Source organism: Sturnira hondurensis, unplaced genomic scaffold (assembly GCF_014824575.4).
Source record: "Sturnira hondurensis isolate 20B ecotype Veracruz unplaced genomic scaffold, ASM1482457v3 Scaffold0004474, whole genome shotgun sequence".
NCBI lineage: Eukaryota > Metazoa > Chordata > Mammalia > Chiroptera > Phyllostomidae > Sturnira > Sturnira hondurensis.
The window spans coordinates 16,349,818-16,374,826 of record NW_028077105.1 but is presented as its reverse complement, the minus strand read 5'-3'; the positions used below and the strand labels follow the sequence as shown (position 1 = coordinate 16,374,826).

Genomic DNA, 25,009 nt, shown 5'->3' with positions numbered 1-25,009 from the left:
ATACCATACTTATCAGTAAGGTGTATATACATACATTAATACACAATAAAAAATATGTGCTTAATATTGAACACACTATTACTCTTAAGAGAAGCTTTCCAAAAAAAAAAAAAAACTGATTATGGGCTTTACTTTCAGAATTGGTAAAAACAAAACAAAACAAAACACCCTAGCATGTTGTTTGCCACAAGCTGAGACAGAAACAGTTGTCAGCCCTCGGGCCTCTGCTTCCCTGCTATTTCTCCATGCAGGAGTGACTCTCAGACAGCAGTCTCATTCTTTAATCAAGGTGGGTGTGATCCTCAGGAATGCCAAGGCAGGGGCTTGGTGCAGACTGAGGGCTGTCCACTGGGAGTGAGTGCAGTGGGAGAAGCCGTGCGACAGGGCCAGGCAGACCCAAGGTCAAATACCAGGTGAGGCACCCAGAAGTTCTGTGTCCTGGGCAATTTGCTTCACCCTTCTGGCCTCAATTTCCTATGTGTAAAAATGGGGGAAATAATTCTGAATTCTTAGTGCTGTTCTGAAAATCAAATGAGGTTTTATATATATAAAATGGTTAGCACAGTGCCTGACAAGAAGTAAACACTCAACAAATGGTATGCTGTAATTATTTTCACACCTTCACCACTCTAGAATTAAAAGTGTAGATGAAGGAGAAAAAAAATCTATGCAAAGATGAGGTTGTAAACATCTAGTTCTTGGTTGCTTTAATTATATTTAGATCAAGCTTAAGGAGATTGTTCGCAGAACAAGAAGAATAACATGCATCATATTGGGAGAAAGAAGGAAGTATATTCTAGAGTATAGCTGAGAAGCTGTTTAATTTTCATTAAATGTTTGCTCTTAACTGGACACCTCTATTTAACCTAAGAAAAAGAAAAAATTATAAAGCATAAACCAAGTATGTCCACAAACCAATAGCTGAGGTTTAAGAGTCAATTAAGGAAGAATAATCTTATTTTAAATGAGGTATATTCTGCTTTAAAAATATCTGACTTCTAGTCTTGTTATATAGTGATGGGAAATTCTAGGGTGCATTACATACAAGAGACACTTTTTTAGGCCCATTAATGTGTTCTGTGCCTCTGGGGTCTGTGAAAATAGGATACACCAGAGTGAAGCACAGAAGCCCTGATCCCATTTAGAGGTGAAGGAAGAATCTCCCCTCCTGACAGGTTTGGTTTACCACGTTCAGAGCAGCTCCTGAAAGTGCTATGTACAGAAATCTCCCAGTGTCTTGGAAAACCCTAGAAATACTGTGGTGATGCATGAGATTTCAAATCAAAGGAATTCCTTTGCTGAGATAGCTTCTGAGCAATTCCATTGAGAACCAAAGGCCTACAAATATACTAACCAATCATGTAACTAGACAGCTTTCTCCTTCAGGAATTCTGAAACGCAGCAGCAAGTGCCCAGCGGTCAGGGAAAAGGTGATCTGTCAGTGCCAATGTCTAAGAATTCACCTCTCAAGGTTCCAGGCAACAAGAGAGCTGCTCAGTCCCTGCTAACCATGGCCACCCCTTGATTACTAAGTAATCTCACACGTGCAATATATATATATATATTTACTCCCACTTCCGCTTCTCTTCTCCTCTGTACGTTTGTGTCATTAGCATCACCTCCTATGAGACGAAACATGAAGGGATGGAAGATGATTAACAGAAGTGGGTAAAATAGTATGACAGAAAACGACCACTAAATTAAAGCTAAATTAAGACACCTAAAAAAATCCTGATTGCCTGTGGCATATATATGATTATAAAACCCTAAACCTCACTTACCACCTTGAGTCAAATAGAGGATTATGGTAAAAACTTTTACTTATCAGAATGCATACATCTAGAGTAGTTTTCCTAACGAGGAATCTAAAACTAGTTAACTCAGACTTGGTAAAATGATTTGTCAAGCTTTTTCTTAGTCCCTAAAGAAACCTCAAATCCTAAAATCTGGTGCTGTTACCTTATAAAAACCTAGAGTGTAATTCACTAGATCACAGGTGGGTGGAGAACTACAACCACAGAAGCAAATACACGACACACAGGCATATTCTAATGGCACTATATGGAAGCATTAAGAAAGAAATAGTTGAACACAATCTAACCCTCCCCTACTCCCCCACCACGTGCGACTGTTATTAAAACTCTGTATTTCAGTTCATCTTAGAATAGGACTCTTTCCCATTTATAAAATTATAATTGTCTATTTGTTTGCAATCAACCTTAGAAACAGTTGACAGGGCATGAGAAATACAAATACTATCTGACTTTTACTTTCCCTATTTTCCTTCCCATCAATGGAGAGCAGATTTAAAATTCTAGTAAGAAAACAACAGATGGGATGGGGGCTAAATGAGACTAAATTAACATACTTGTAGCCAGAGAAGAATACCTCTAGATATTAATTGGTTTTCATTAAATAAATCCTACTTTGAACTCTAACATGAAGTAACTTAAAAGTTAAAAATAAAACCCCAGATTAAAAGCTTTCTATTCAGTTTGAATCATAAAAATGTCGCCATGTCTTACATTAACATTAAATTCAGCCAAAATGTGCTTCAGAAGGTCTTTAAGAATATAATGTTCCAGTAAAAGGAAGTAAACTTTTAGAACATTAGTTGGTGTTCTGTTTCCAAATTTAATCCTCCAGGCATAAACTAAAAAGTTAATAAAGAGCAGATTAAAATCAACCAAGGACAAATTATGAACTCTTTTCCATTTCACTCTTCAATTCTCATTTTAAATGCACTAGGAATCTCTGCTCCTAATGTAGTCTAAAGCTGCAGCAGCTCTAATACTCAGCGGATCTTATCACAAGGGTGTAGACAGTTCCTAAATGAAAGCACCATATGCCTAATTATTGCGCTAAATTTATACTTGTAGATATCTCTGAATGAAACGTTTTCAGCTCACAAAATATTTCTTTCTGTGCACTTAAGGTATTTCTCCAGATTTCATTCTTCTGTGTTTCTTCCCTCTCTCCCAGGGCGGGGAAGAAATCTCTGTATCTGAGTGATAGCAGGCCAGGAAGCCAGACATAACTGGGCACTGAGGAATGGACACCCTTTCCCTGGTTTTCCTAAGGATGAGCATCACGTCCATGAGATAACAACCGAAAGGAGGAAAGCAAAACAAAAAAGCTGACCTTCCTGCCACAGGAAGCAGGGATTTGTGCAACAACTAAAGAGAGTGGTAGCAGCAACACAGACTGTTGATGAACAACAGCAATAACTGCAGCCAAAACTTCCTTTTCTTTCCTGGAAATGACTTCTTGAATCCAATTACTCATCAACAGCTCCTTTTCTTAAGAAAAGTCTGAGCTATTGTTTCAGTTAATCCCTAGTTGCTAATACTGTTTTCTGAATATGCTACATGCCAGGTGTCGTGCAGACAATCACATACATGTTTTACTTTAACTCGTACAACAACTCTACAAAAGAAAATTATTAGCCCTTTTTCACAGATGTGGAAAGGGAGGTTCAAAGTGTTTCTGGTCTGCCACATAGCCTCACAGTGTGACTAGAGCGCTGGTGATATACTTAAATTGGTTTTAATTTTGGTTATATGTAAGAAAAATTGTCTTCCACTTCTAAATTCTGGGCCGTGAATCATACTCAATGGGCAAAAACTAAAATCTTTTCCACTAAGATCAGGAACAAGACAAGGTCATCCACTTTCACTACTTCTATTCGATAGAGTATTGGAAATTTTAGCCACAGTGATCAGACAAGAAAAGGAAATAAAAGGTATCTAAATTGGGAAGGAGGAAACAAAACTGTCACTGTTTGCAGATGACATGATAGTGTACATGGAAAATCCTATAGACTCTACCTAAAAACTGCTCGACCTAATAAATGAATTTGGCAAAACAGCAGGATACAAAGTCGATATCCAGAAATCAAAGGCATTTTTGTAGACCAATGGGAATTCAGGACCTGCTTCAATCCATCTGGCAGGGACCTGACGATTCGGGACCTGCTTTGAACCAGAGGCTATGAGCCAATGTCATGGATGGCACGCCTAAGAGGGCAGAAACTAGCGCTTCATCTCCAGAGGGACCAGGGGCACCTTTCAGTGAGGCCCCCAGGCGTGTTACAGATAAGAGGAAAGGTTACTGTTACCACCCCTTGAGTGGTTTTCTTCTTATTTCTCTCCCCTGCACTCTCCTTCATAAGTCTTGCTTTCTCCCCCCAAAGCATTCGCTGTAGCCTGTGGGCAGGTTTTTAGGCTTGGGAGGAGGAAGCAAAAACATCCCCTTTTTATCTTTAGTAGCAAGGTATTTTATGAGCGGTTCAGCTTCTTGCTGAAGCGCAGAAGAAAAGAGGCACTTCCTCCCTCTGGGCTCAAGATCTCAGACGTCCCTACATGAGTCGGGGCTTCACAGAGGTGTCTGGGGTCCAATCCCTAAGATGTACAGGGACCTCGTAGGGAATTCCATCTCACATGAACCTTTGGGCTCGGCCTATTATGGCAGAAAGAATTTTAGAAAAAGATTCGTTTGTTTGGGATTGGGCGGAAAGCGCAAGCACCCAGAGTGGTCTCTGAAGGGTTTGCGGCTCCACCCTTCCCCCTCCCTGCAGCAGAAGTCCCCTTTTCCATCCCTCCACGCTCTCCAAGGCGGTGTTTGCAGCAACAAACGGGGTGGGGGGGCGGGGGTGCAGGACTAGTGTTTCCATTTTACTATGCGCCCTTGGCTAGCAAGAGAGAAGATTTGACAGAGCAGGCGGGGTTGGAACCCTGAAACTGGTTTGGTAATCACCTCGGCTTACGGTGGGAAAGATTTAAGAGAAAACTTGTTTATTTGTTAAGGAATTTCTCCTCAACCTTGGGGAACAAGCTCTCTAAGACTAAGAGCAATGTTTTAAGCTAGTTTAGCAGTTACTGGGCTGCTGAATGTCTCCTAGATTAAGAATCTTTAGTTTTTTGTTTTTTTTTAAATATTTTATTTATTTATCTTTAGAGGGGAAAGGAAGGAGAGAGGAAGGAAATATCAATGTATGGTTGCTTCTCGTGCATCCCCTGCAGGGAACTGGCCCCTGCCGGGAACTGGCCTGCAACCCAAGCATGTGCCCTGACTGGGAATCGAACCGCGATTGTCTAAGAATCTTTAGTTTTGAAAGTATGGAACAGAAGGGACCATTGCGCACTGTCGGTTCCAGCCAGCTGCTGCAAGCCTCGCCGCCTGCCTGGTGGGCTCCGCGGCGGTGCAGGTGTGGCCGCCCATGCCTGTGCGCTGGTGGCGAGTCAGGTGGGGGCTGGGTATCTCTGCATGGGGTGGAGATTGGTTTCCTTTGCCTCCCTTTCTCCCAGGTGCGCAACGGGGGAGACCCTTCCTGGGCCATCACGGTTTTGACCCACGAGGTGCAGGGAACCACCAGGTTGCCTAAGGAGGGGTGAACCGGCCCAGGTCAGAAACGAAGCAGGTCAAAACTCCAATTAAAAAAAATTAAAGCTATTTGCCAATGGAGAAAAAAACTGTTTCTAAAAGTTATGAATGTGATCATAAGTTTGTCAACCTAAAGTGACAAAGTTTGATATAAGTGACATAGGAGGTATGACGTGTTAAAGAAATATTAAGAATCCTCCTTGTTTATGCCAAATCTGTGGCCTTTATTATAAAAATGAAATATAGGTGTACTATCTCCTGGGAAGAACTAGCCCTTCTCCACAGGAGACAAAGTAACATTTTTTAACTCAGTACCTGTAAGCACTGATCATTTCCTTGGGGAAGGACTAGCTATTATCCCCGGGGGGAAACGATTGGCCAATCAAGTCACAAAAGGCCCTTTGGAGTGTAACCATTTTTCAAGTTATTAAAGAATGTCCTCATTGTCAAGCCCTTTTACAGGTGTTAATCCTTAGAGACTAAGTTCTCAAATGATTCGGCAAACAGACATCACTCATTATGCTCTCCTTAAAAAATTCAAATACGTTCATGTTTCTATTGAGACTTACTCTGATGCCCTACAGGCATCTGCTTTCACAGGAGTACCTTACAGTCCAACTGGCCAGGCAATTGTGGAACAGGCTCATCATACTTTAAAAAATCTTTTTAAAAAACAAAAAGGGGGAGTCATGAGTCCTCCTCCCCCAAATTTGATTTTGTTGGCCATGTTTACCTATAATTTTCTAAATTATGATATATTGCTCTGTACTCCAACTGAAAAACATTTTCAGAGAAAAGAGTCAAAATCCCCTTACCCTCAGATTTTATATAGAGATCTGCTAAGATATGGCACTTGGCAGAGCTCTGTGGAACTTTTAACTTGGAGAAGAGGGTATGCTTGTGTTTGCTTTCCAGAATGCAAACTTTGGATGGCACTTTGGAACTGCCGGTGAAGAGGATGAAACCATATCACAGAAAAGGCTTCCCTGACGTGACCCACCTCCACCCATTAGATTCTCTCAATCCAGACTTCTCCAAGCTGTGTGTCATCCCCCTGAAGTGGAATTCCAGCTAGCAGCCCTGGAGCAGTATTCAACATCACCTAAGAGGGACTTTTTCTACCAACTTAAAAGGACAAATTGATAAATTGCAGCTAGAGCTACATCAGCAGCTGCAGGACATTCAGTGCTTCATCAAGCAGGAGGTTTTTCAGACCCTCTGTGACAATTTTGGCTAGCTGAACCCCAAACATTGGCTTGATGGACTTAATCTGAGAATGTAGGTCTTCAGAGCCACTGATTGTTCACCAATTCTAATGTTTCATGACTTGTTTTTGCTAAAACTTTCTCACGCTGAGTTCAGACACAAGCCCTTGCTGCATATCTTTAAAGTAACTTCTTGAAGTCTGTGCTAATTCTTCCAAAGACTGAAGTTTAACCTGTTACTCTTGTCATTTCTTGCATTAGTAACATTTTTCTACAGATTGAATTTAGGAGCTTGAGTCTTGGCAGCCTTTGGGCTCCTCCTTGTCTTAATCTTTATTTGTGCTTTACAATGTATATGGAAGTCCTGATTGCATTAGAAAACAGTAAGTAGTAGGTTTCACAGGCCTAACAGCTTCAATTGATTTAACCAACAAAAAAGGGGGAGATGTTGGGAACCGCTTGCCTGGTTTCGGGAGTTGTAACTGCCCCCCATGGCTAAGGCTGAGTGAGCAACCCCCAGACTGTGAGCCACTCTTCTGCTTCATCCCCTGCCCCCAACGCTTGGTTGTTTAGTCAGAGATGGGTAAGAGCCCTCAGAGGGGGGGCAACCTAAGCCAGACACGATCACTTGGGAGGCCCTCAAGGAAGGACTCGGGGGGCTGCAGCAAAGAGGGGGTGATGGACCCTCACCCCCAGGCTATTCTGACATAGCCCAAGTCCCCATTTGCTCTGGGAGAAGTGCTTCCTGGCTCTAATCCACTTAAATCTAAAAACCTATGATGGAGGAGGTGGTGCATCCCTTTGCCAGCTAGAGTGGGATCCGGGGTGATCAGGCATAAGAAAGAATTCACAAAGTCCTGTAAAGCCTGCTTTGCTAAGAGTGCTTTCATTCATATGATAAGGGTCCAAGCAGAATGAGTATGTCTCCTAAAGTTTTTGCAACCCCCTTACCTGATAGACACTGACTCAGATTAAGCCCTCATATTTCTTTGAAATGTTATTTACTGTTTGATCGTCGCCACCTGACATTGATTGATGAGCTTTACCTGTATTCCTGTGTATTACAATCCAATAAGAGCCATTGAAGAAGAGGTTCTTGGTCCTTCTTCTCTGAGAAAAATGACCATCTCTCCTCCCCAAGCAAATCATGTCTTGGTAGTTTCATTTTCATCTGTGACAGACGGGGGGACTTGTAGGCAAAGTTGCCCCCACATACCAATAATGAAACAACAGAAGCAGAAATCAAGAAAAAATCTCATTCAGTATAGTAAAAAGAAAAGTAAAATACCTAGGAATAAACCTAACCAAGGAGGTAAAAGACCTGTATGCAGAAAACTACACAACACTGAAGAAAGAAATCAAGGAAGACACAAACAAATGGAAACATATACTGTGTTCATGGATTGGAAGAATTAACATCATCAAAATGTCCATACTACCCAAAGCAATTTACAGATCCAATGCAATACCTATTAAAGTACCAACAGCATATTTCGCATCGAACAAACACTTCAAAAATTTGTATGGAACCATAAATGACCCCAGATAGCAGCTGCAATTTTAAGAAAGAAGAGCAAAATAGAAGGGATCACAATACCTGATACCAAACTGTATTACAAGGCTACTGTAATCAAAACAGCCTGGTACTGGCATAAAAACAGGCGCATAGACCAGAGAGTGGCACATAGACCACATAAAAACAGGAACAGAACAGAGAGTCCAGAAATAAACCCAAGTTTCTACAATCAATTAATACTCGACAAAGTGGGCAGCAACAAAAAATGGAGTAAAAATAGCCTCTTCAACAAATGGTGTTGGGAGAACTAGACAGCTACATGCAAAAAAATGAAACTCAAGCACCAACTTACACCATACACCAAAATAAATTTAAGGTGGCTAAAACACTTAAATATAACCTGTGACACCAATAAAGTCTAGAGGGAACATTGGCAGGAAAATCTCAGATATTTCACACAACATTTTTACTAATATGTCCCTAGAGCAAGGGACATAAAGGGAAGAAGAATAAGAAAATAGGATCTCATCAAAATAAAAAGCTACATGGCTAAAGAAAAAGACAACCAACTGTATGGGAAAACATATTTGCCAATGATACCTCAGACAAGGGGTTAATCTCCAAAATATACAAAGAACTTACACAACTCCACTCTAAGAAGAAAAGCAACCCAATTGAAAAGTGGGCAAATGACTTGAACAGACATTTCTCCAAGGAGGACATACAGAGGATCCAGAGACACATGAAAAGATGTTCAATATCGCTAGCTATCAGAGAGATGCAAATTAAAACCACAATGAGATACCACTTTACACCAGTCAGAATGGCTATCATAAACAAAGCAACAAACAAGTGTTGGAGAGGTTGTGGGGAAGAGGGACCCTAGTTCACTATTGGTGGGACTGCAGACTGGTACAACCACTATGGAAAACATTATGGAATTTTTTAAGAAAACTAAAAATGTATCAGCCTTTTGACCAATCAACTCCACTGCTGGGATTATATCTTAAGAACCCCAAAACACCAATCCAAAAGAATTATGCACCCCAGTGTTCATAGCAGCACAATTTATGATAGCCAAGAGTTGGAAGCAACCTCGGTGCCCATCAGTAAATGAATGGATCAAAAAGCTATAGTACATTTACACAATGGAATTCTATACAACAGAAAGAAAGAAGGAGCTACTACCCTTTGCAATAGCATGGATGGAACTGGAAAGCATTATGCTGAGTGAAATAAGCCAGGTGGTGAAAGACAAATACCATATATGATCTCACCTTTAACAGGAACCTAAACAACAAAACAAGCAAGCAAGCAAAATGTAACCAAAGACACTGAAACAGAGAACAGGCTGAAGGTGATGGGGGGGGGGAGAGGGAATTTCAGGGGAAAAGGGGAAGGGTTTACAGGAACAAATATAAAGGACACATGGACAAAAACTAAGGGGGGTGGAAATGGGAGGGAGGTGGGAAGCACTGGGGGCCAGGGGGGTGGACTGGGATCGGAGTAAAAGACAGAAAACTGTACTTAATCAACAATTAAATAAATAAATTTTAAAAAATAAAAAAATAAATTCTGGGCCATGAGCCTCTGAGCTAGAAAAAGGTGTCTCCACACTTAGGAGGTCTGCTTGAAAGAAAATATATGCCCATTAATTTAGCAACATACAGGCCAAAGACAAATAATAAATGCCACAGGAATTTGGAGAAGGGCGAAATCAGTACAGGTTGGGAATGTGATGGAAGGCTTCATGAAAGACACGGATATCGAACAAGAGAAAAGACACTCATTTGAGAGGAAACAAGTCAGTGAGGCAAAGGCATAAAGTAGATGTGTTTTGGAGATAGTAACTACAACATTAGCTAAAGCAGAGTCCCTCCTAATTTAAGAGAAATGACCCCAGAAGCAGACTGAGCCAGATTTGTAGAGGACTACAAACATCAGCCTAACCAGTTGGGGCTTCACTCCAAGGCAAAGGTTTTCAAACTAGTCACCAGACTAGCAGTGTTAGCATCCCCCAGGAACATGTTAAAAATGCAAATTATGGGGCCCATCCAGACCTACTGAGTCTGAAAGTTTAGAGGCAGAGCCCAGCAATGTCAGTTAACATGCCCCCTAGGTGATTCTTTGCATGGCTTCTTCGCAGGAAATGAAGGCCCATGAAAACCACTGTGTTGGGCAACAGGAGAGAAATGATGTTTTAAGAAGATTAATCTAATAGTGATCTGCAGAATGAATTCAAAAGGGACCATTTGCAAATTCATAAAATTCATAGAGCCTGTACCACGCAAATATTTATTTGAGAGAGTACTTTTCAGGAGAGGCAATATCGCATTAGGAAACAGAAGGGTTTCTTTCTTAAAGTATATCTTCCTACAGAGAAATTTTTCACTAAATTCTAATTTCTCTTGGAGAAAGTCACACTTAACACATGATTTTTCATTTCAGTGTGGTACTGTTAGCATTACTTATAAACAGACCATTGTTCCTCAAAAAAATTTTCGCTAGCATAAGAAAAAAACCTTAATTGGGTATATCATATATGAAATTGAAATGTAAAAAAAGACAGCTCTTATTAAGTATAGTCCACAACTCCAGATAATAATGGACAGAAATAAATGAGGACTTTACCTAAATTAAAATCACATACAGTAGCCCCCCTTATCCACAGTGCACACATTCCAAGACCCTCAGTGGATGCCTGAAAAACCATAGATAGGATCAAACCCTACATACACTATGCTTTTTCCTACACTAATGTACCTATATTGAAGTTTCATTTATAAATCAGTCACAGTAAGATTAACTAATAATGAAATAGAACACTTATTAACAATATACTATAATAAAAGTTATATGAATGTAGTCTCCCTCTCTCAAAATATCTTATTGTTTGTACTCACCCTTCTTCCTGTGAGATGATGCAATGCCTACTTGATGAGATAAAGTGAGGTGGAAGTCACAAGGACTGCGACATAGCCTTAGGCTCCTACTGACCTCTGACTGCAGGGTGACTGGAACACAAGCACTGGTGCACAGGAAAAGCTGATCTGATAACTGGGCTGGCTACGTGACAAATGGACAGGAAACCCAAAGAACTAGAATTTATTTATGAAACATTGTGCATTTATTCTCACATGTTTAAACTTCAGTCACCTTCAAAGCACTCTCCATTTGATGCAATACACCTATCAAGACGTTATTTCCACTGCTCAAAACAAATTTTTAAGTCATTGATTTGATGCCTTTTAGTAATTCTGCCGTCTTTTGTTTCACCTCTTCCATATCAGCAAAATGTTTCCCCTTCAGGACATTTTTCATCCCGGAAACAACAACAAAAAAGTCTCTTGGAGCAATATGGGGGGAATAAGAAGGATGGGGCATGGGGGTCATGCTGTTTTTGGTCAAACACTCCTGAAATCTCATTGCAGTGTGGGCAGGTGCGTTCAATAATCATCCATCACGAAATGAGCACATACACTGAAAGTCCTTAAAGAAAATTTATTGAAACCAAAAGCAGCCTCTCACAACAATGCCAGCTGATGCACTGATTCAGATGGGTTCCTAGGACACTCACCTAGTGGGGAAAGCCTGTACTACAAGGGGCCTGTCCCCTAAAAATAATTCCTGTTTTTTTGGGGGGAAGGGGGTCACACCTCATATACAGTGTGAAGACACTGGATAAAGGAAAGATTCACATCTCATGGAGGGCACTGGAAATTCACCTCACTACTCAGAAGAATACATAATTTAAAACTTGTACATTGTTTATTTCTAAATATTTCATTTAATATTTTCAGACCATGTTGACCATATGTAACTAAAAACACAGAAAACAAATCCATGGATAAGGTGGGTGGACTACCATACTTGATAAACAAAATGCTAGTATAAATATAAAGTAGACTAACTTTTAAATGAAACAGCTTTTATATTCAAGTAAATGTGGACCTTAAGAAACCCCGCAAGTATTCACAATTATTTCAGCAATATTACATCTTCTCAAAAGATATTTTAGGAACAACCTTTGCAACCAGTTTCCAAGTCACATTTGACTAATATGAGTATAAAAACTCAGGTCTCCCCTCAAAATACAATGGCTTGTAAGCCGTGAGGATAGGTTGAAGGAGCTCTAAAGATGAGTGGTGCCACGTTTGGATTCTGTGATTATATAAAGGTGGGGGACTGTCACACTTAACCTGAGTAACTCCATGTGGTACACTTGTTTTAAAAAGCGTGTTCCCCCAACAAGTATTTACTGGGTCATATTATGGCAAGGCCCAGGGCTAGCTGCCCTGGTGGGTGGATAGCCTCTTTGTCCTACTCAACTTTGTAGTTCTGGAACAGATTCATGGCTATGAGTAGCCAATGTCACAGTGATTCTGTACTCTTGGAGTAAGAGAAAACAGACTTCCGCCCTGTGCTACAATTTTATCTTATTAGTCACAGAACACTTAATTAATCATCATTTTTATTCACCCTAACTGTAAAAGCAGCTTTCAACAGTAGTTAATAAATCATCTTCATTTTTTATGCTCCTCATATTGCTCCCCCCGACTTTTTTTTTTAAAGCTACTGAGTTCTTCATCACACACTCTAAGCTAAGTAACCCCTAGGAGGATTAAACAACAAAGACTAGTCAAAATGCCTAATGCAAGTGAATGTACACAAAGTATTAACACATGCCAATTATAAAATAGACTTTTTTAACTACATAAAATTCCTTTTAAACTTATTAAGAATGGCATATAAAATTGCTGACTTGGGCCAATAACTCCTAAAAATGCAATGTGAACTGTTTGAGGCATTTTTCACTCATAGATGAAAATCTGTAGTGGACATTCTACACTGCTAGTTGACTACAAAAATAACAGCATCTTAGAGAACAGCATCCTAAATATTCTAAAATTACTATCATCTCAAACCACAATTTATAAAAATAATATAGTACATTTATGCCAATTGTTATTCACCATGTTAATCTAGTCTCAAAGCCAAGTTTAAACAGTTCTGGTATTTGACAGACTTTTATGAACTAACCAAGATCAGACTGTAAATGCATTTTGAAATGTGCACCTCTTCACTACCTTTAAAAATCAGGACCAAAACACGTTATTAGAAGGAATTAGCAAAAAAACATTAAATCAAATCAAATAAAAAATAAGACCAAACTTCATAACAAATCAGGCTTTTCTTTTATTCTAAAATAAAATACCTTGGATAAAAATCTTTTTTTCTATTTAAAAAATAAAAACTAAAGGCCTCTAACATACTTCCAAAACATTAGTCTACCCCTTCAAACATAAAGATGTATACAGTTATTGCTAGGAAGTCTTATGAATGATTTCTTTTTGGTTAATTTTCTTCTTTAAGAACTCAGCTTTGTAAGACTTGCCATTTTCTGGTATCACTAAAATCACTTCTGAGATTCTATTTGGACTATTTTTGATCTTCAACTATAATCTTAAAATAATAGAAAACCATCCTGATGAATTCAAAAGAGAAAGACCCCTCTCCTGTTCCCCAGATCTCCAGAGATACCGTATCTTCCTCAAATAACTGATGCAAAAACCCAACTGTAACTTAACAATGAAGCTGAGCCAACTTAGCCTTTGTAAAACGGGTTATCCCGAAGTGTTTCCAACAATCTTCCTTTATCCGTGGTTTCAGTTACCCAAAGTCAACTGTGGTTCAAAACTTATTAAATGGAAAATTCCTGAAATAAACAATTCATAAGTTTTAAATTGTGTGCTGTCCTGAGTACTGTGATAAAATGGTAAAATGTCTCACCAGCTCTGACCCCTGGTGTGAATCATCCATTTGTCCAGGGTACGGAAGCCATACACGCACCAGAACCTCACCCTTAGTCACTTGGTAGCCCTCTAGGCTCTTAGATCAACTACTTCAGTACTGCAGTGTTTGTGTTCAGGTAACCCTTATTTTATTTGATAATGGCCCCAAAGCACAAGAGCGGTGATGCCGGCAATTTGGCTATGCCAAAGAGGAACCTTTAAACTTAACGTAATAGTGCTTTCTTCAAGTTAAAAGGTATGTATATCTAAGAAAAAAACCATCGTTTTGATGGAGTTTGCTACTATCCATGGTTTCAGGTATCCACTGGGGGGTCTTCATGTATCCCTATTGGATAAGGGGCAATTACTGCACTCCTATCAATAAAGATGATTTTTTATCCTAGGTATCAACCCAGGCAAGAAGCAAATTTTGCTCAGTTTTTTAAAATAAAATGCTCCCTGTTGCTTTTCAGGACTTTGCTTCTTTTGAGAATTCATGTCCTACTGGCCATGGTGGATCAACCTTTGATGATACCCTACCCGACAGGCCTTCTTTCCAGTCCAGTCCTTTAAAATGTCCACGATAAGGAAATGCAGCTGGTCAACCAAAACGAGAGAAAATGTTTCTCAAAGGCAAATTACATATGCAAAACACTGTTTCAACACTTATGAAACCAATAAAGATTCAACAGACTACAGTCATTATATTATAGGTGGAAGTACAAATTGGTTTTAGAAAGTAATTCCTCAAAATGTGCCATGATCCTTTGACCCATTCATTTCCCCTTCTAGGAATTTAAAGGGAAGTTCTACTTGCGGTGGCAGCAATAAAAAATGAGGTGGCAACTTCATAGACAAGGGCATGTCTATGTATTGTATTATACTATCGCACGATGACCCTATAAAAGGAAATGAAATACACACACACATGCACACACACATATATTGTGTGGTCACAACTGTAGAAAGAAATAATCTATATGCTGGGGTGGGTTGTAGTGTTGACACCACTGGTGATTAAACGATTGAAACATGAGGATGTTTTTTCTTTTTTCTACTCTTAAGTACTTTTAAAATGTTCATTCCTAAGCAAGTGTTAGTTTATAATGAAATTACACGAAAGGTGTTTACGTCTACAAACATATTCTTGCCCCTGCTAAGACAAATCTCAAAGCACGACAATTTTTGCCAGGCAACTTCAGTGATACACTTTCAACAGCGGCCTTTAAGAAGCATTACATCAATGGCCCTAGGGAGGGCCTGATGGTCAAGTTTCAGGGAGCTGGGAATGAGGTTTTGAGACTGAGCTGGCACTCCCCTGCTGCCTTAATCAGTCCACCTTTCCTCTTGCCTTTTGCCCTGACAAACAGAGCCACAGTGAGGAAACAACTGTGTTTGTGTTCAGTAGGTCCAGCACGTAATCTTATTTAGTTAACGGGGAACTAGAGTCCGACAGGCATATCCCAGACATCGGCTCAGGAAGGCTGCACATGGCTACCACCAGTGTGGGCTACAAGCCCTGGGCTTCTATTTTTTGACTCTCTTGTCCCTTAGGAATCAAGTGTCTTCATAGGACTCTGCGAAGACCATTCAATGAGAAGGATTTGGCAGATATGGAGATTTCAGCTCATGGTCTCTGAGTGACCTGAGTTCATGCCTCAAATACGGTCATTCACAGCCTGTGTACATCAATTATTGCCACACCCTTTTCCATTAACTGCTGGCCTAGGCAAACAGGCATCCCCACTGGTGTTGCAACAAAGCTTCAGTGTGCAGCTTGCGTATTACACCACTGCTTGAAGAACTCGGCATCTTTCTGAAGGGTTTCAGCCCCTCACTTCCGGGCCTCCTCTCACACTAAGAACTGGAGGCAGGATAGTAATCTAATGGGACATCCACACACAAATACGTGGAAAACTGCAAACAAAAGCTCAAATAATGTAGCCTGAGTGTCACTGTATTTAGAGCAAGAGTGATCAGAAAGACTGAAGAAAATCAAGGACCGGGCCTCTGATAAGCTTAAGAGCCAGGGATACAAATAAAGTGACAGAAAAAAAGAAAGTAAGGGATGTATTCTAGTCACAAAAGTCAAGTAACTACAAAGGACACCTACTGGTGCTTTTTAATTTTATTATCTCTGTTCTGAATTTTCTGCAGGACTGCTGGGCTCTATAGCACCTGAAACTACTGCCAGAGTATATCCCAGACAGAAAAGAGGTCCGCCACTTTTAAAAGCTCTTAAACCTTAATCTTAAGTTTTCTTCCAAGCACCTAATGACCACAGAAGTCTTTATCAGGACTCAGTGGGAGCGGTGGGGGCACGGGGGTGGGGAGGGGTGAGGAGGGGTGGCAGGCAGGGCTGTTACATTCTTCAGAGCAAAGGAATTAGCCAGTATTGCTTTCTCAGGTCACTCCTTGTCAGGGCTGAGCAGGAGCCATTAGAGTGGAGATACCATGGGCTTGGCAAGGCCTGGCACTAAGAGGCCATTCCCACCTCCATCCCTAGACCACTGGGGGAACCTCAGTGTGTCCCAGCTCACAGGCCCTGTTTCTCATACATAAAATAAGCACTGGTCTTCAGTCTCTGAGGTCCTTCTGGGCCTGAAGCCCTAGTAAATCTGAATTCAAATCTTTCAAAAAAACAGGCCATCTTTGAGTTATAAAGTAGGACTGATTTATGTGACTTTTGACTATCAGGTGACAGATTGAGCTGTGATTATAGAACTGATCATAATTATATAAATTTTGCCAAGTCTAAAATAATTTTCTTCTCACTTCTTAAAAACATTCCTCCAAAGACAAAACGGGTTCAAATGCATTCTATTCAATCCTTTTCTCTCCTCTGGGGGCGAATTTCCATGCTTAAGGAGGTAACTCAAGAACTGTGATTGCTCCGAAAAGATGGAGCTTCAGTGAAAGCACACAAGACTGTGAGAAAGAGACAAATTAATCCTTTAACACACATTTTAAAGTACAGAAGTTGAAGAAGCATGTAATTTTAAAAACACCCAAGGTTTTCCGGAATGTGTCGGAAATCTGAGAAAATCAGAGTTGACAGTATCACAATAAAATCATAGCTGTTTGGAAAGATGATCCTGATCCCTTTAGCATCAAACTTATCTGAACTGTTTCTGGTAACTTTTTGAGACTTCATCAGCCACTTCCATGATTTATTAAACAATAAATGAAACAATGTGACCTCAGCTTGATGCCTTCAGGCAGGGACTAATAACAGTCACAATAGCAAGTAGCATTTATCGCAAACTCCCTGCGTGCTTGACACCATTCTAAAGGCTTTGTGTGCAGAGTCACATTTAAGCCTTCTGATCCAAAAAACCCAGGTACTATGATTATCCCCTTTTTACAAATGATAAAACTGAAGCTCTAAAAGATTTTAAAAACTTCCTTAAGGTTACAAACCTTGTGAATGAAAGAGGTCCAATTCAGACGCCGTGCATGGGGCTTCAGAACCACCCCTTCTCACCGCCACGCTGCTCCAAACAGATGGGAAAAGGAGGCTATCCCCAGAATCCCCAGAACCCATCTGGGTGAAGAGAACAGCATGCTCCTAGACTGAACAGCCTATAGATGGATGGGATTCTTACATGTATGAGTACTTTCTAAAAACTAAAGTCCTTCAGGTGAACTGTCAATCCCTGTGACACGCAGTGCAATGTCAAAAGAGTATGTACAAAGACGTGGTGTACACACACATGCAATGCAATGTTATTCACCAATAAAAAACAATGAAATCTTGCTCTCTGTGACAATATAAATGGATATAGAAGGTATCATGTTAAATGAAATAAATCAGAGAAGGGCAAATACTTAACGAGTTCATTTATGTGTAGAATCTAAACAAAACAAATGAACAAACCAAGCAAAAGAAAAACAACTCATAGATACAGAGAACCAACTGATGGTTGTCAGATGGGAGGAGAGGCGAGGAGAGAGCTAAGAAAGACGAGGACAACTAAGACGTGCCAAGGACCAGTTTTAGAGAAAGTCACAGGGATGTGATGTACGGCACAGGGAATATAGCCAATAACATCATGATAACTATGTATGGGATAGATGGGTTCGGGACTTCTCGTGGTGATTACTTCGTTAGGCTTATAAATGCCTAATCACTACATCATACAGCTAAAAGTAATATATATTGGTGTCAGCCATAATTTGAACATAAATTAAAAAGTAGAACTTGTTTACACAGTTTGAAAGAGTCCCCATATTGAAACAAGGGTCCTCTCTAGGCCACCTCTCCTCTCTTCTCCCTTCCCTTTTTCTTCTCTACCTCTCCTTACGAAGAATGCCCACCTGGATGTTTACAAATACCTCTGCTTCCTGCAGTCATTTTTATAAAGAGAAAAAAATGTCTATCGAACTTTCCCTGAGAAGTTTTAGACAGATGAAATCTAAATCATGCCATTAGTAAAATTTTTAAAAAATTACTATAGGTAATGTAACTTAACTAATATGAGGTCAGATTTACAGCTCTGAAGATTATGCTGTATGTGATGTGTATTCACTCCACATTAGGGCCTGCAAATAATTAGTGAGGACAATCAATTTATACACTCTTTGGGCATTTTATTTAGGAGGGAAGCTATGATAGGACAGTGAGCAACACTCACCAATGACGGGGCTTCCATTCTCAATTCAGCTCTACTACTAACTGGCAACATGATTCCCAGAACAAGTTTTCTGCCTCAGGGGTCTCTACAGTAAAATGAACAAACTGAACTATATCTAAGGCCTCATCCAGATACAATACTTAAGGACTCTGAGCATATGTTTGCTTTTAAAAACCAGAGAGTTACAATATTTATGGCATATTGTTAGTGATAAAAATTGATTTGTAGAGTTTGTGTAAAGGCCCTTTAAACAGATTTGGAATTGAGGGGTTAGGGGGAAGGGGTTAGAGGCAGTTCCATTACATACTCACCACTAAACAAGGCACTCGGCTAAGAACACTGAGGGAGAAGTCAAGACTTAATTTTCCCCAAAGAAAGGATTTCGTCCTTAAGCTATCAAACACTGGTTTTTCCTTCATCATTTTTGTCTACTTATGTACAGGAAAGGCATTTCACAGCATCTCTGGAGCTCACAGGATAGCTGTATCTATTTTGACCAACTGTAACTCATCTTTGACAAACATACACTTTCATGGTTTTGTAGGTTATAAAAAATCTAAAAGGCTGCAGGTTCTCCACTGGGCTATAGGGTATGAGCCAACTCTGGGGCAGTTTTGATCTACCTATGTACAGGCATACCTCACTTTATTGCATTTTGTTTTATTACACTTCACAGATGTTACTTTTTTTATACAACTGAAAGCAAGACCTTTCACCAAAAATAAAGATTACAATTCACTGTACTGCAATACTCGTTTCGTTGGCATGGCCTGGAACCTGACCAGTGATGCTTCTGAGGTATACTTAGGCCTCATCACTCACACAGACCTGCAGGCATTCCCCTCTCTGACCTTAAGGACACATGCTTTGAATCTCTTACACAAAAAAATTTGTATTACCACGAACTACGTAATCATTTAATGCAAATATGTGAGTTCTCCACTGAATTCTCACAAATTCAAATCTCATACAAAGGAACTTTTTCTACACGTGAAATATTAGGATAAATATCTCCAGATGGCTTACTTTATTCCCTCACATAAGAAATGCAGATGTGTGAACTCAAAAATGCATTTTAACCTCTTTTCATACCTTTAACTAGGTTTTAAGTCCTAAATATAGCTTCTTTATATGAATCTTAAGTTATCTGATAAGAGGAAGATGATACTCCTCTCAAATCATCAATAGCTTAAAGAAAACTAAACTGAACATAATTGATGACCCATTAACAATCTTTTCTTGCTTTCTTATATTAATATTCAATCGCTGGCATTTACCCCAGTACTTACACTGTTGAGATCTGAATTTATTCACCTACCCATTAAAGAGAGAAACCTTTACAAACACCCCGCAATGTACAGGGACATCTGGCATTTGCCCGTAGTCAGTGGGTGTGTTTCACAGCAGGATGGGCAAAGCAGGCAAGGTAACAATCCAAGGGTCTTTAATAAGCTCCTTCAGAGTCAGGTCTTCAAACTGTGGCTTTTATTATTTTCCAAAAAATTATTTGCCATACCAGAACTATCTATACAAATAAACTGGAAAGTTAAGTTTTGAAATAAAAGTGTGTTGTTTTAATTTGTCAAGGTAGAATATTCCTATGTCTGATCTTTAATAAAAAGATTAACTGTCAATAGTTAACATATAGACTCGAGGACAACCTAAGGCTAGTGTAAGGTATAAGAATAGATTTTAACTATCAGCCATCAACATTAAAATTTCTTTTAAATTTATAATTACATAAGTTGGTCCGTAATAAAAAACTAAAGCCTGTTTTGAGAAACCCAGACAGGCCAACAGTGACCCTAGAGCTGACAGGTCCTAAAACCTTATCTGATAGACCCCAAACTGCCTGATCACCCAGCACCCCCAATCCCCACCACATTTAGCTGGGTGGGGAATCCACCCCCCCAAAAGCAAGCTTCCTGATTTTAAAAAATGTTGGGGTAGAATGGGAAATTGACTGTTTTTTTTTTTTTAAATTCCTGGTGGAATTTTAACTTCTGTGATTCATTATTCTAACACTGCTTTTAAAGCTAAGCCCAAGTTGAGTACAATCTCTTAAAGATCAAATAATGAAAATATGTTGTATATATGACAAATCCCAGGGAAATTCCAGAGTTAATTTATTTACAAAGTTACCATGGGGGGGGGTGTGTTAATGTCAACAAGTTTTACATCCAGCTTTAACATCCAGCAAATAAGTAGCAGAAAGCAGGTGCTGCCTCTTTGTGACGTATGCTAGACAACATCCTATTTGAAATTATAGACTGTTTCCTCTAGGCACAGATTTGTCAAAGATTTACCACAGTAGCAGTAACACAAGCTGTACTGGCAATATAAAAATAGTATTGGCTATCTTTAAACAAACAAATTTACAGAATAAAAGACTGGCTCAGAAATTATAGTCTAAGCTCCCAACATATTAGATTTGCCTCTATCTTTAAATTTTACTATAAAACTATTAGTACACTCAGGTGTGTTAGAGAACCTAAGTATATATAGAGAACTATAAAACACAGGTATGATAAAGAGCAAAAGAAGGCAAAGATCCATGAAGATCCATTGGTCCATGACAAGGAATCCATGGTGGTGCCGCAAACTGAATCTAAATGTGTACAATTAAAGTCCAGTGCCCTATTCATAATGAGTAACCACTGTTTCCTCTTTAAAACTGAGCATTTACAGCCCAATTTTAGACTAGCATGACTGTTTTTTTTTTTTTTGGTTTACAAAGGAACACATCTGCCTGAACTAATCTGATAAAAACCCATAATACATTTCTCTTCTTTAGACTTTGACTAACTACCGAAGTTAATTATGCTGGCTTTTTTTTAAATTTTCACAACATGGAATTTAAACAACACGCTTAGTTCCACCACTTTATGCAAGACTGGACAGTTTCAAAACATCCAGGCACGAAGATATTGGCACCACATGGACACAAGGCTACATCAATTTCCTTTACATGGTTAATTAAGACCTTTTGATTTAGAGACATAGACAACATGAATCTAGTAGGAACACATATCCATAACTGTTAATATGCTGTTCTGAACTGATTGCTATTGACCCACTGCTTTTGCTTTAAAGGCACTTGTAATTGCTACTAGTCAGTACCAATAGTTCTTTTAACATCCATGCATCTTTAGTATTTAAAATAATTTCCAAGGAGAGCAATGAGCTGCAGTAGCTGGCAGCTCATAGGAATTTAGCAGCATAAGATGTGTGAATTACACTGCTTCAAACTTAAGGGAAATAAATATAAGCAGATACAGATTTGGAGTCAATTTACCTATGGGTTTTGGTAGGTACTTTTAAGGAGCCTGGGATGAAGACAGGAGGGGGATGTTGGTGAGAAGTAGAGCTTTTCCCACCTTCCTGGACTGGTAGCCCTGATAGAATTTCGTGGGGAAGGAAAACTGCTAGACAGAAGTTGGTGGAGGGTGGGGGGAGGTAGTAAAATTCATCCCCCCACGTTCAGGCTTCTATGCCTGAGGGAGGGTCTTAAGTGGAAAGGCTGATGGGCTATGGAAAAAAGCTGTGTGCACAGGAGGAAGGATAGCAAGCTACCTAGAGTCAACTGAAAGGGATCCAAATCCACTCTAACTTGCTCAATTACAAATTAATGAAATTCATCTGGTCTTATAGAAAAGTCACAAGTCTTACACAGCTGAGCTACCTCCATTCTGCAGCTATTCAGCTAAATACCTCTTCATCACCTCAAAATTCAGCTCACTGGCTGAAAATGGGGGATCAGAAAGCTTCCTCTCTCGATTACGTACCAAGTGTCAAAACACAAAGTTTATTTTCAGAAGCTCTGAAATTTTATAAAATGACAAAAACATTACTTCCATTCATAATATAGTTTAGAAATCTGAATCAAGATTTGAGATGAAGTGTTTTTAATACGGTTCCTACAGCTCTTGGGCCACGTAAAACTCCAGGCTGCTATCATTTTACACAGGAAAACAACTGGAAAGAGAAATGTCTATGTGCCCAGTGACAGGTGACCCGGAAGAAGTCAGGTTTTAAGTCATGACTCAGTCATTACCAGGGTCTGGGCCCTGGGACCTTCAAAGTTCATTTTTAAAACGGTAGTCTAACATTATGTTAAGGTTCACTTCAGCTTTAAGCCAGTCATGATCTCACCACGTGTTACTAGTTCTACGTGAAAATAACGAGAAAGGAATTATGAAACTTATCAAAGTGCATGTTTGTCCGAGATTAAGTCTGTCATCAGGGTGCCGCTGTGGAGGCAAACCTGTTGCATCACGCGAAATACTTTTTTTCTGACTACACTAGAAATTCAAGAGGCAGTAGGTTTGGCTGTTTCAACTTTTTATTTTTTTAAAGTAAACAACAGCGTGCCCCCCTATGATAGCGAGTTCTCAAGTTTCATCTTTGTAGTCTGTAAGTACACACAGGATGCCACCTGGCAGAATGGGGTCACACCACTGAACGCTGGGGTGTGCTGACTTGCTGTCAGAACCTTTTTACAAGGCGAGATTGATGCTCAGCGTTTACACTCAAGCTTCATTCCAAAGCCACGTCCAAGTCTTACAGCGGCTGTTTGGGACCTTCACCGTCTCTGTTCTCAGGGTCAATTAACAGCATCAGCCAGTGAAAGAAAAGGTTTGCACACCACCTGCCATGCGGCTGATGTTCACCCAAGCATGTAAGTTAGAAGCAACGGGATTCAACCTCAGATGGTAATTGGCCCTATCTAGTATGTTAATGAAATAAGGAAAACGAAAGCGCCTTTGACACTACACCTGGTGCAGGTGGTAAATCTCCACGTACCCCTACACTGTAATGTTGCAGTATTAAGAGTTTCAAAGGTTTGCCGTTTCTCCCTTTAAAAACGGCGGGCAGGGAGGGATTTCTAGCATGGTGCACTCACCTCTTTGATCTTTGCCCTCTTCTCGCAGATGGTGGCGTCGGCCGGTGCCCGGCCAACCGCCCCGATGGGAGGCACGAAATCCACCGGGGGCAACCTTCTTAGCACCTCCTTGTCACGCAGCTGGTCCTGGGCCACCTTCTCCTTCTCTAGCAGGATGTCTCTTTGGATCTCCTCGGGCAGCTTCTGCAGGGTCTCCTTCGCTTCCCTGAGAGCCCGCTCGTGGTTTTCGCGGATCCTGGCCAAGTTGTCCTCCAGGGCGGCCTCCGGGTCCCTGGGCGCTCCCTCCTCGCCGCGCCAGGCTCGCCCTGCTGCTGCGGCGTCCTCAGCGCGCCCCCCGGGCCCAGGCTTGTGGTCAGCGGCCGACTGCAGGGCGGGGCTGGAGTGGAACAGAACCCCGCTGAGCAGCTTGGAGGAGTCGGGGAGGAAGAAGATCGCCCCGAAGCAGAGCGTGATGAAGGCGCTGAACACCAGCAGCAGCACGAACTTCTCCGTCAGGCGGAAGGCGGAGGGGCTTGACCCCTTCCTGCCGACGCCGCCGAGCCCCCCGCCCAGGCTGCCGCCCAGGCCGCCGCCCGAAGGGCTGCTGAAGAGAGGCAACAGGCCCCCCACGGGCATCGCTCCCGCCGTCGCGGCCGCCGGGCTGCCCGCTGTCCAGTGGCTCTGCACCACACCGCTCAGCAGCCAAACTTCGCCGCTGCCCGGCGTCAGCGGCTGCGGGTTTGGATCCTGCGCATCCAGGCCGCCCAAGCCCCTCGGCTGGGCTGCAGGTATCCCTTGGGCTAACAACTCCCCTCTGGGTCTTCTTCCTGGAGTGGCTCCTTTGGCAAACAAGCAAGCACGACAGACAGCTGGCTGCAGCCCCTGCGGGGAGAGAAACAGTAAAGTGTTGTAATTACGATGATGGTGATAAAGTTTCCAGCGGGTCTCCGCCCTCCGCGCGCCGTGCTAGCCTCCAGGACAGCTCTCCCAGCTTTTCAGTCTGGAGTCGGGCTCCGGGCACCGCCCTCGAGTCCACTCTTTGGACTTGGGGTGAAGTTTTCGGGTCTCCGGGGGCGGGGTGTCCCGCGCACACCTGGGGCAGGGCCGCGTGCGGGCACCTCCTAGAGAGAGTAGCGCACCTGCGGGCGGGAGGAAAGCAGCGTGGGTAGGGGACGCGTCAACTTCGCCCTCTCCCCATCTCGCACTGGGACTAGTTGCCTCTGCTTCTCAGGCGGGGGCTGAGCCTGCAGCCCGGCACCCTTGCCGCCCGGCAGCCCTGCAGCTCCGGTAGCCGCTCGGATAGGTGAGTGCGCCGACCCGCGGGCGAATGGTAGCGCGCAGGACAACACGCCGCCCTCCACCGCTGCCCCGCGAGCACTAACACCACTGCCGGTCTCCCCGCGGTCGGAAACGGGGGCGGTGACGCGACCGGAGAGTGACGGCACGGCCGGGCCAATCGCGCGCGGCTTAGGGTCCCTCGGGGGCGGGGCCGCAGCTGGGAGGGGGCCGAGCGGGGCGGGGAGTTTACGGGAAGCGCAGCCTCCGGGGGGCCTGGCCGGGGGTGGGGAGGTCGCCGGTCCCGGAGGCGCGAAGCGGGC

At 41.6% G+C, this 25,009-nt stretch overlaps 1 protein-coding gene across 2 annotated transcripts in view; it reads right to left on the bottom strand.

The window, feature by feature from the left end:
- Nucleotides 1–24,804, bottom strand: part of MAN1A1 (mannosidase alpha class 1A member 1) — a 152,371-nt gene extending 127,567 nt beyond the window's left edge. Inside the window, exons 1-2 of one of the 2 annotated variants that reach the window (XM_037045844.1) lie at nucleotides 24,551–24,804; nucleotides 23,433–24,293 (exon numbers count right to left, since the gene is read on the bottom strand). In XM_037045844.1, the coding sequence (XP_036901739.1) occupies nucleotides 23,433–24,047 (615 nt within the window). In that variant the 5' untranslated portion in view covers nucleotides 24,048–24,293; nucleotides 24,551–24,804. Of the gene's footprint in view, nucleotides 1–23,432; nucleotides 24,294–24,504; nucleotides 24,526–24,550 lie in introns of those variants that run through there. The other variant, XM_037045845.1, reaches the window with a different exon arrangement.
- Between the last annotated feature and the right edge of the window lie 205 nt (nucleotides 24,805–25,009).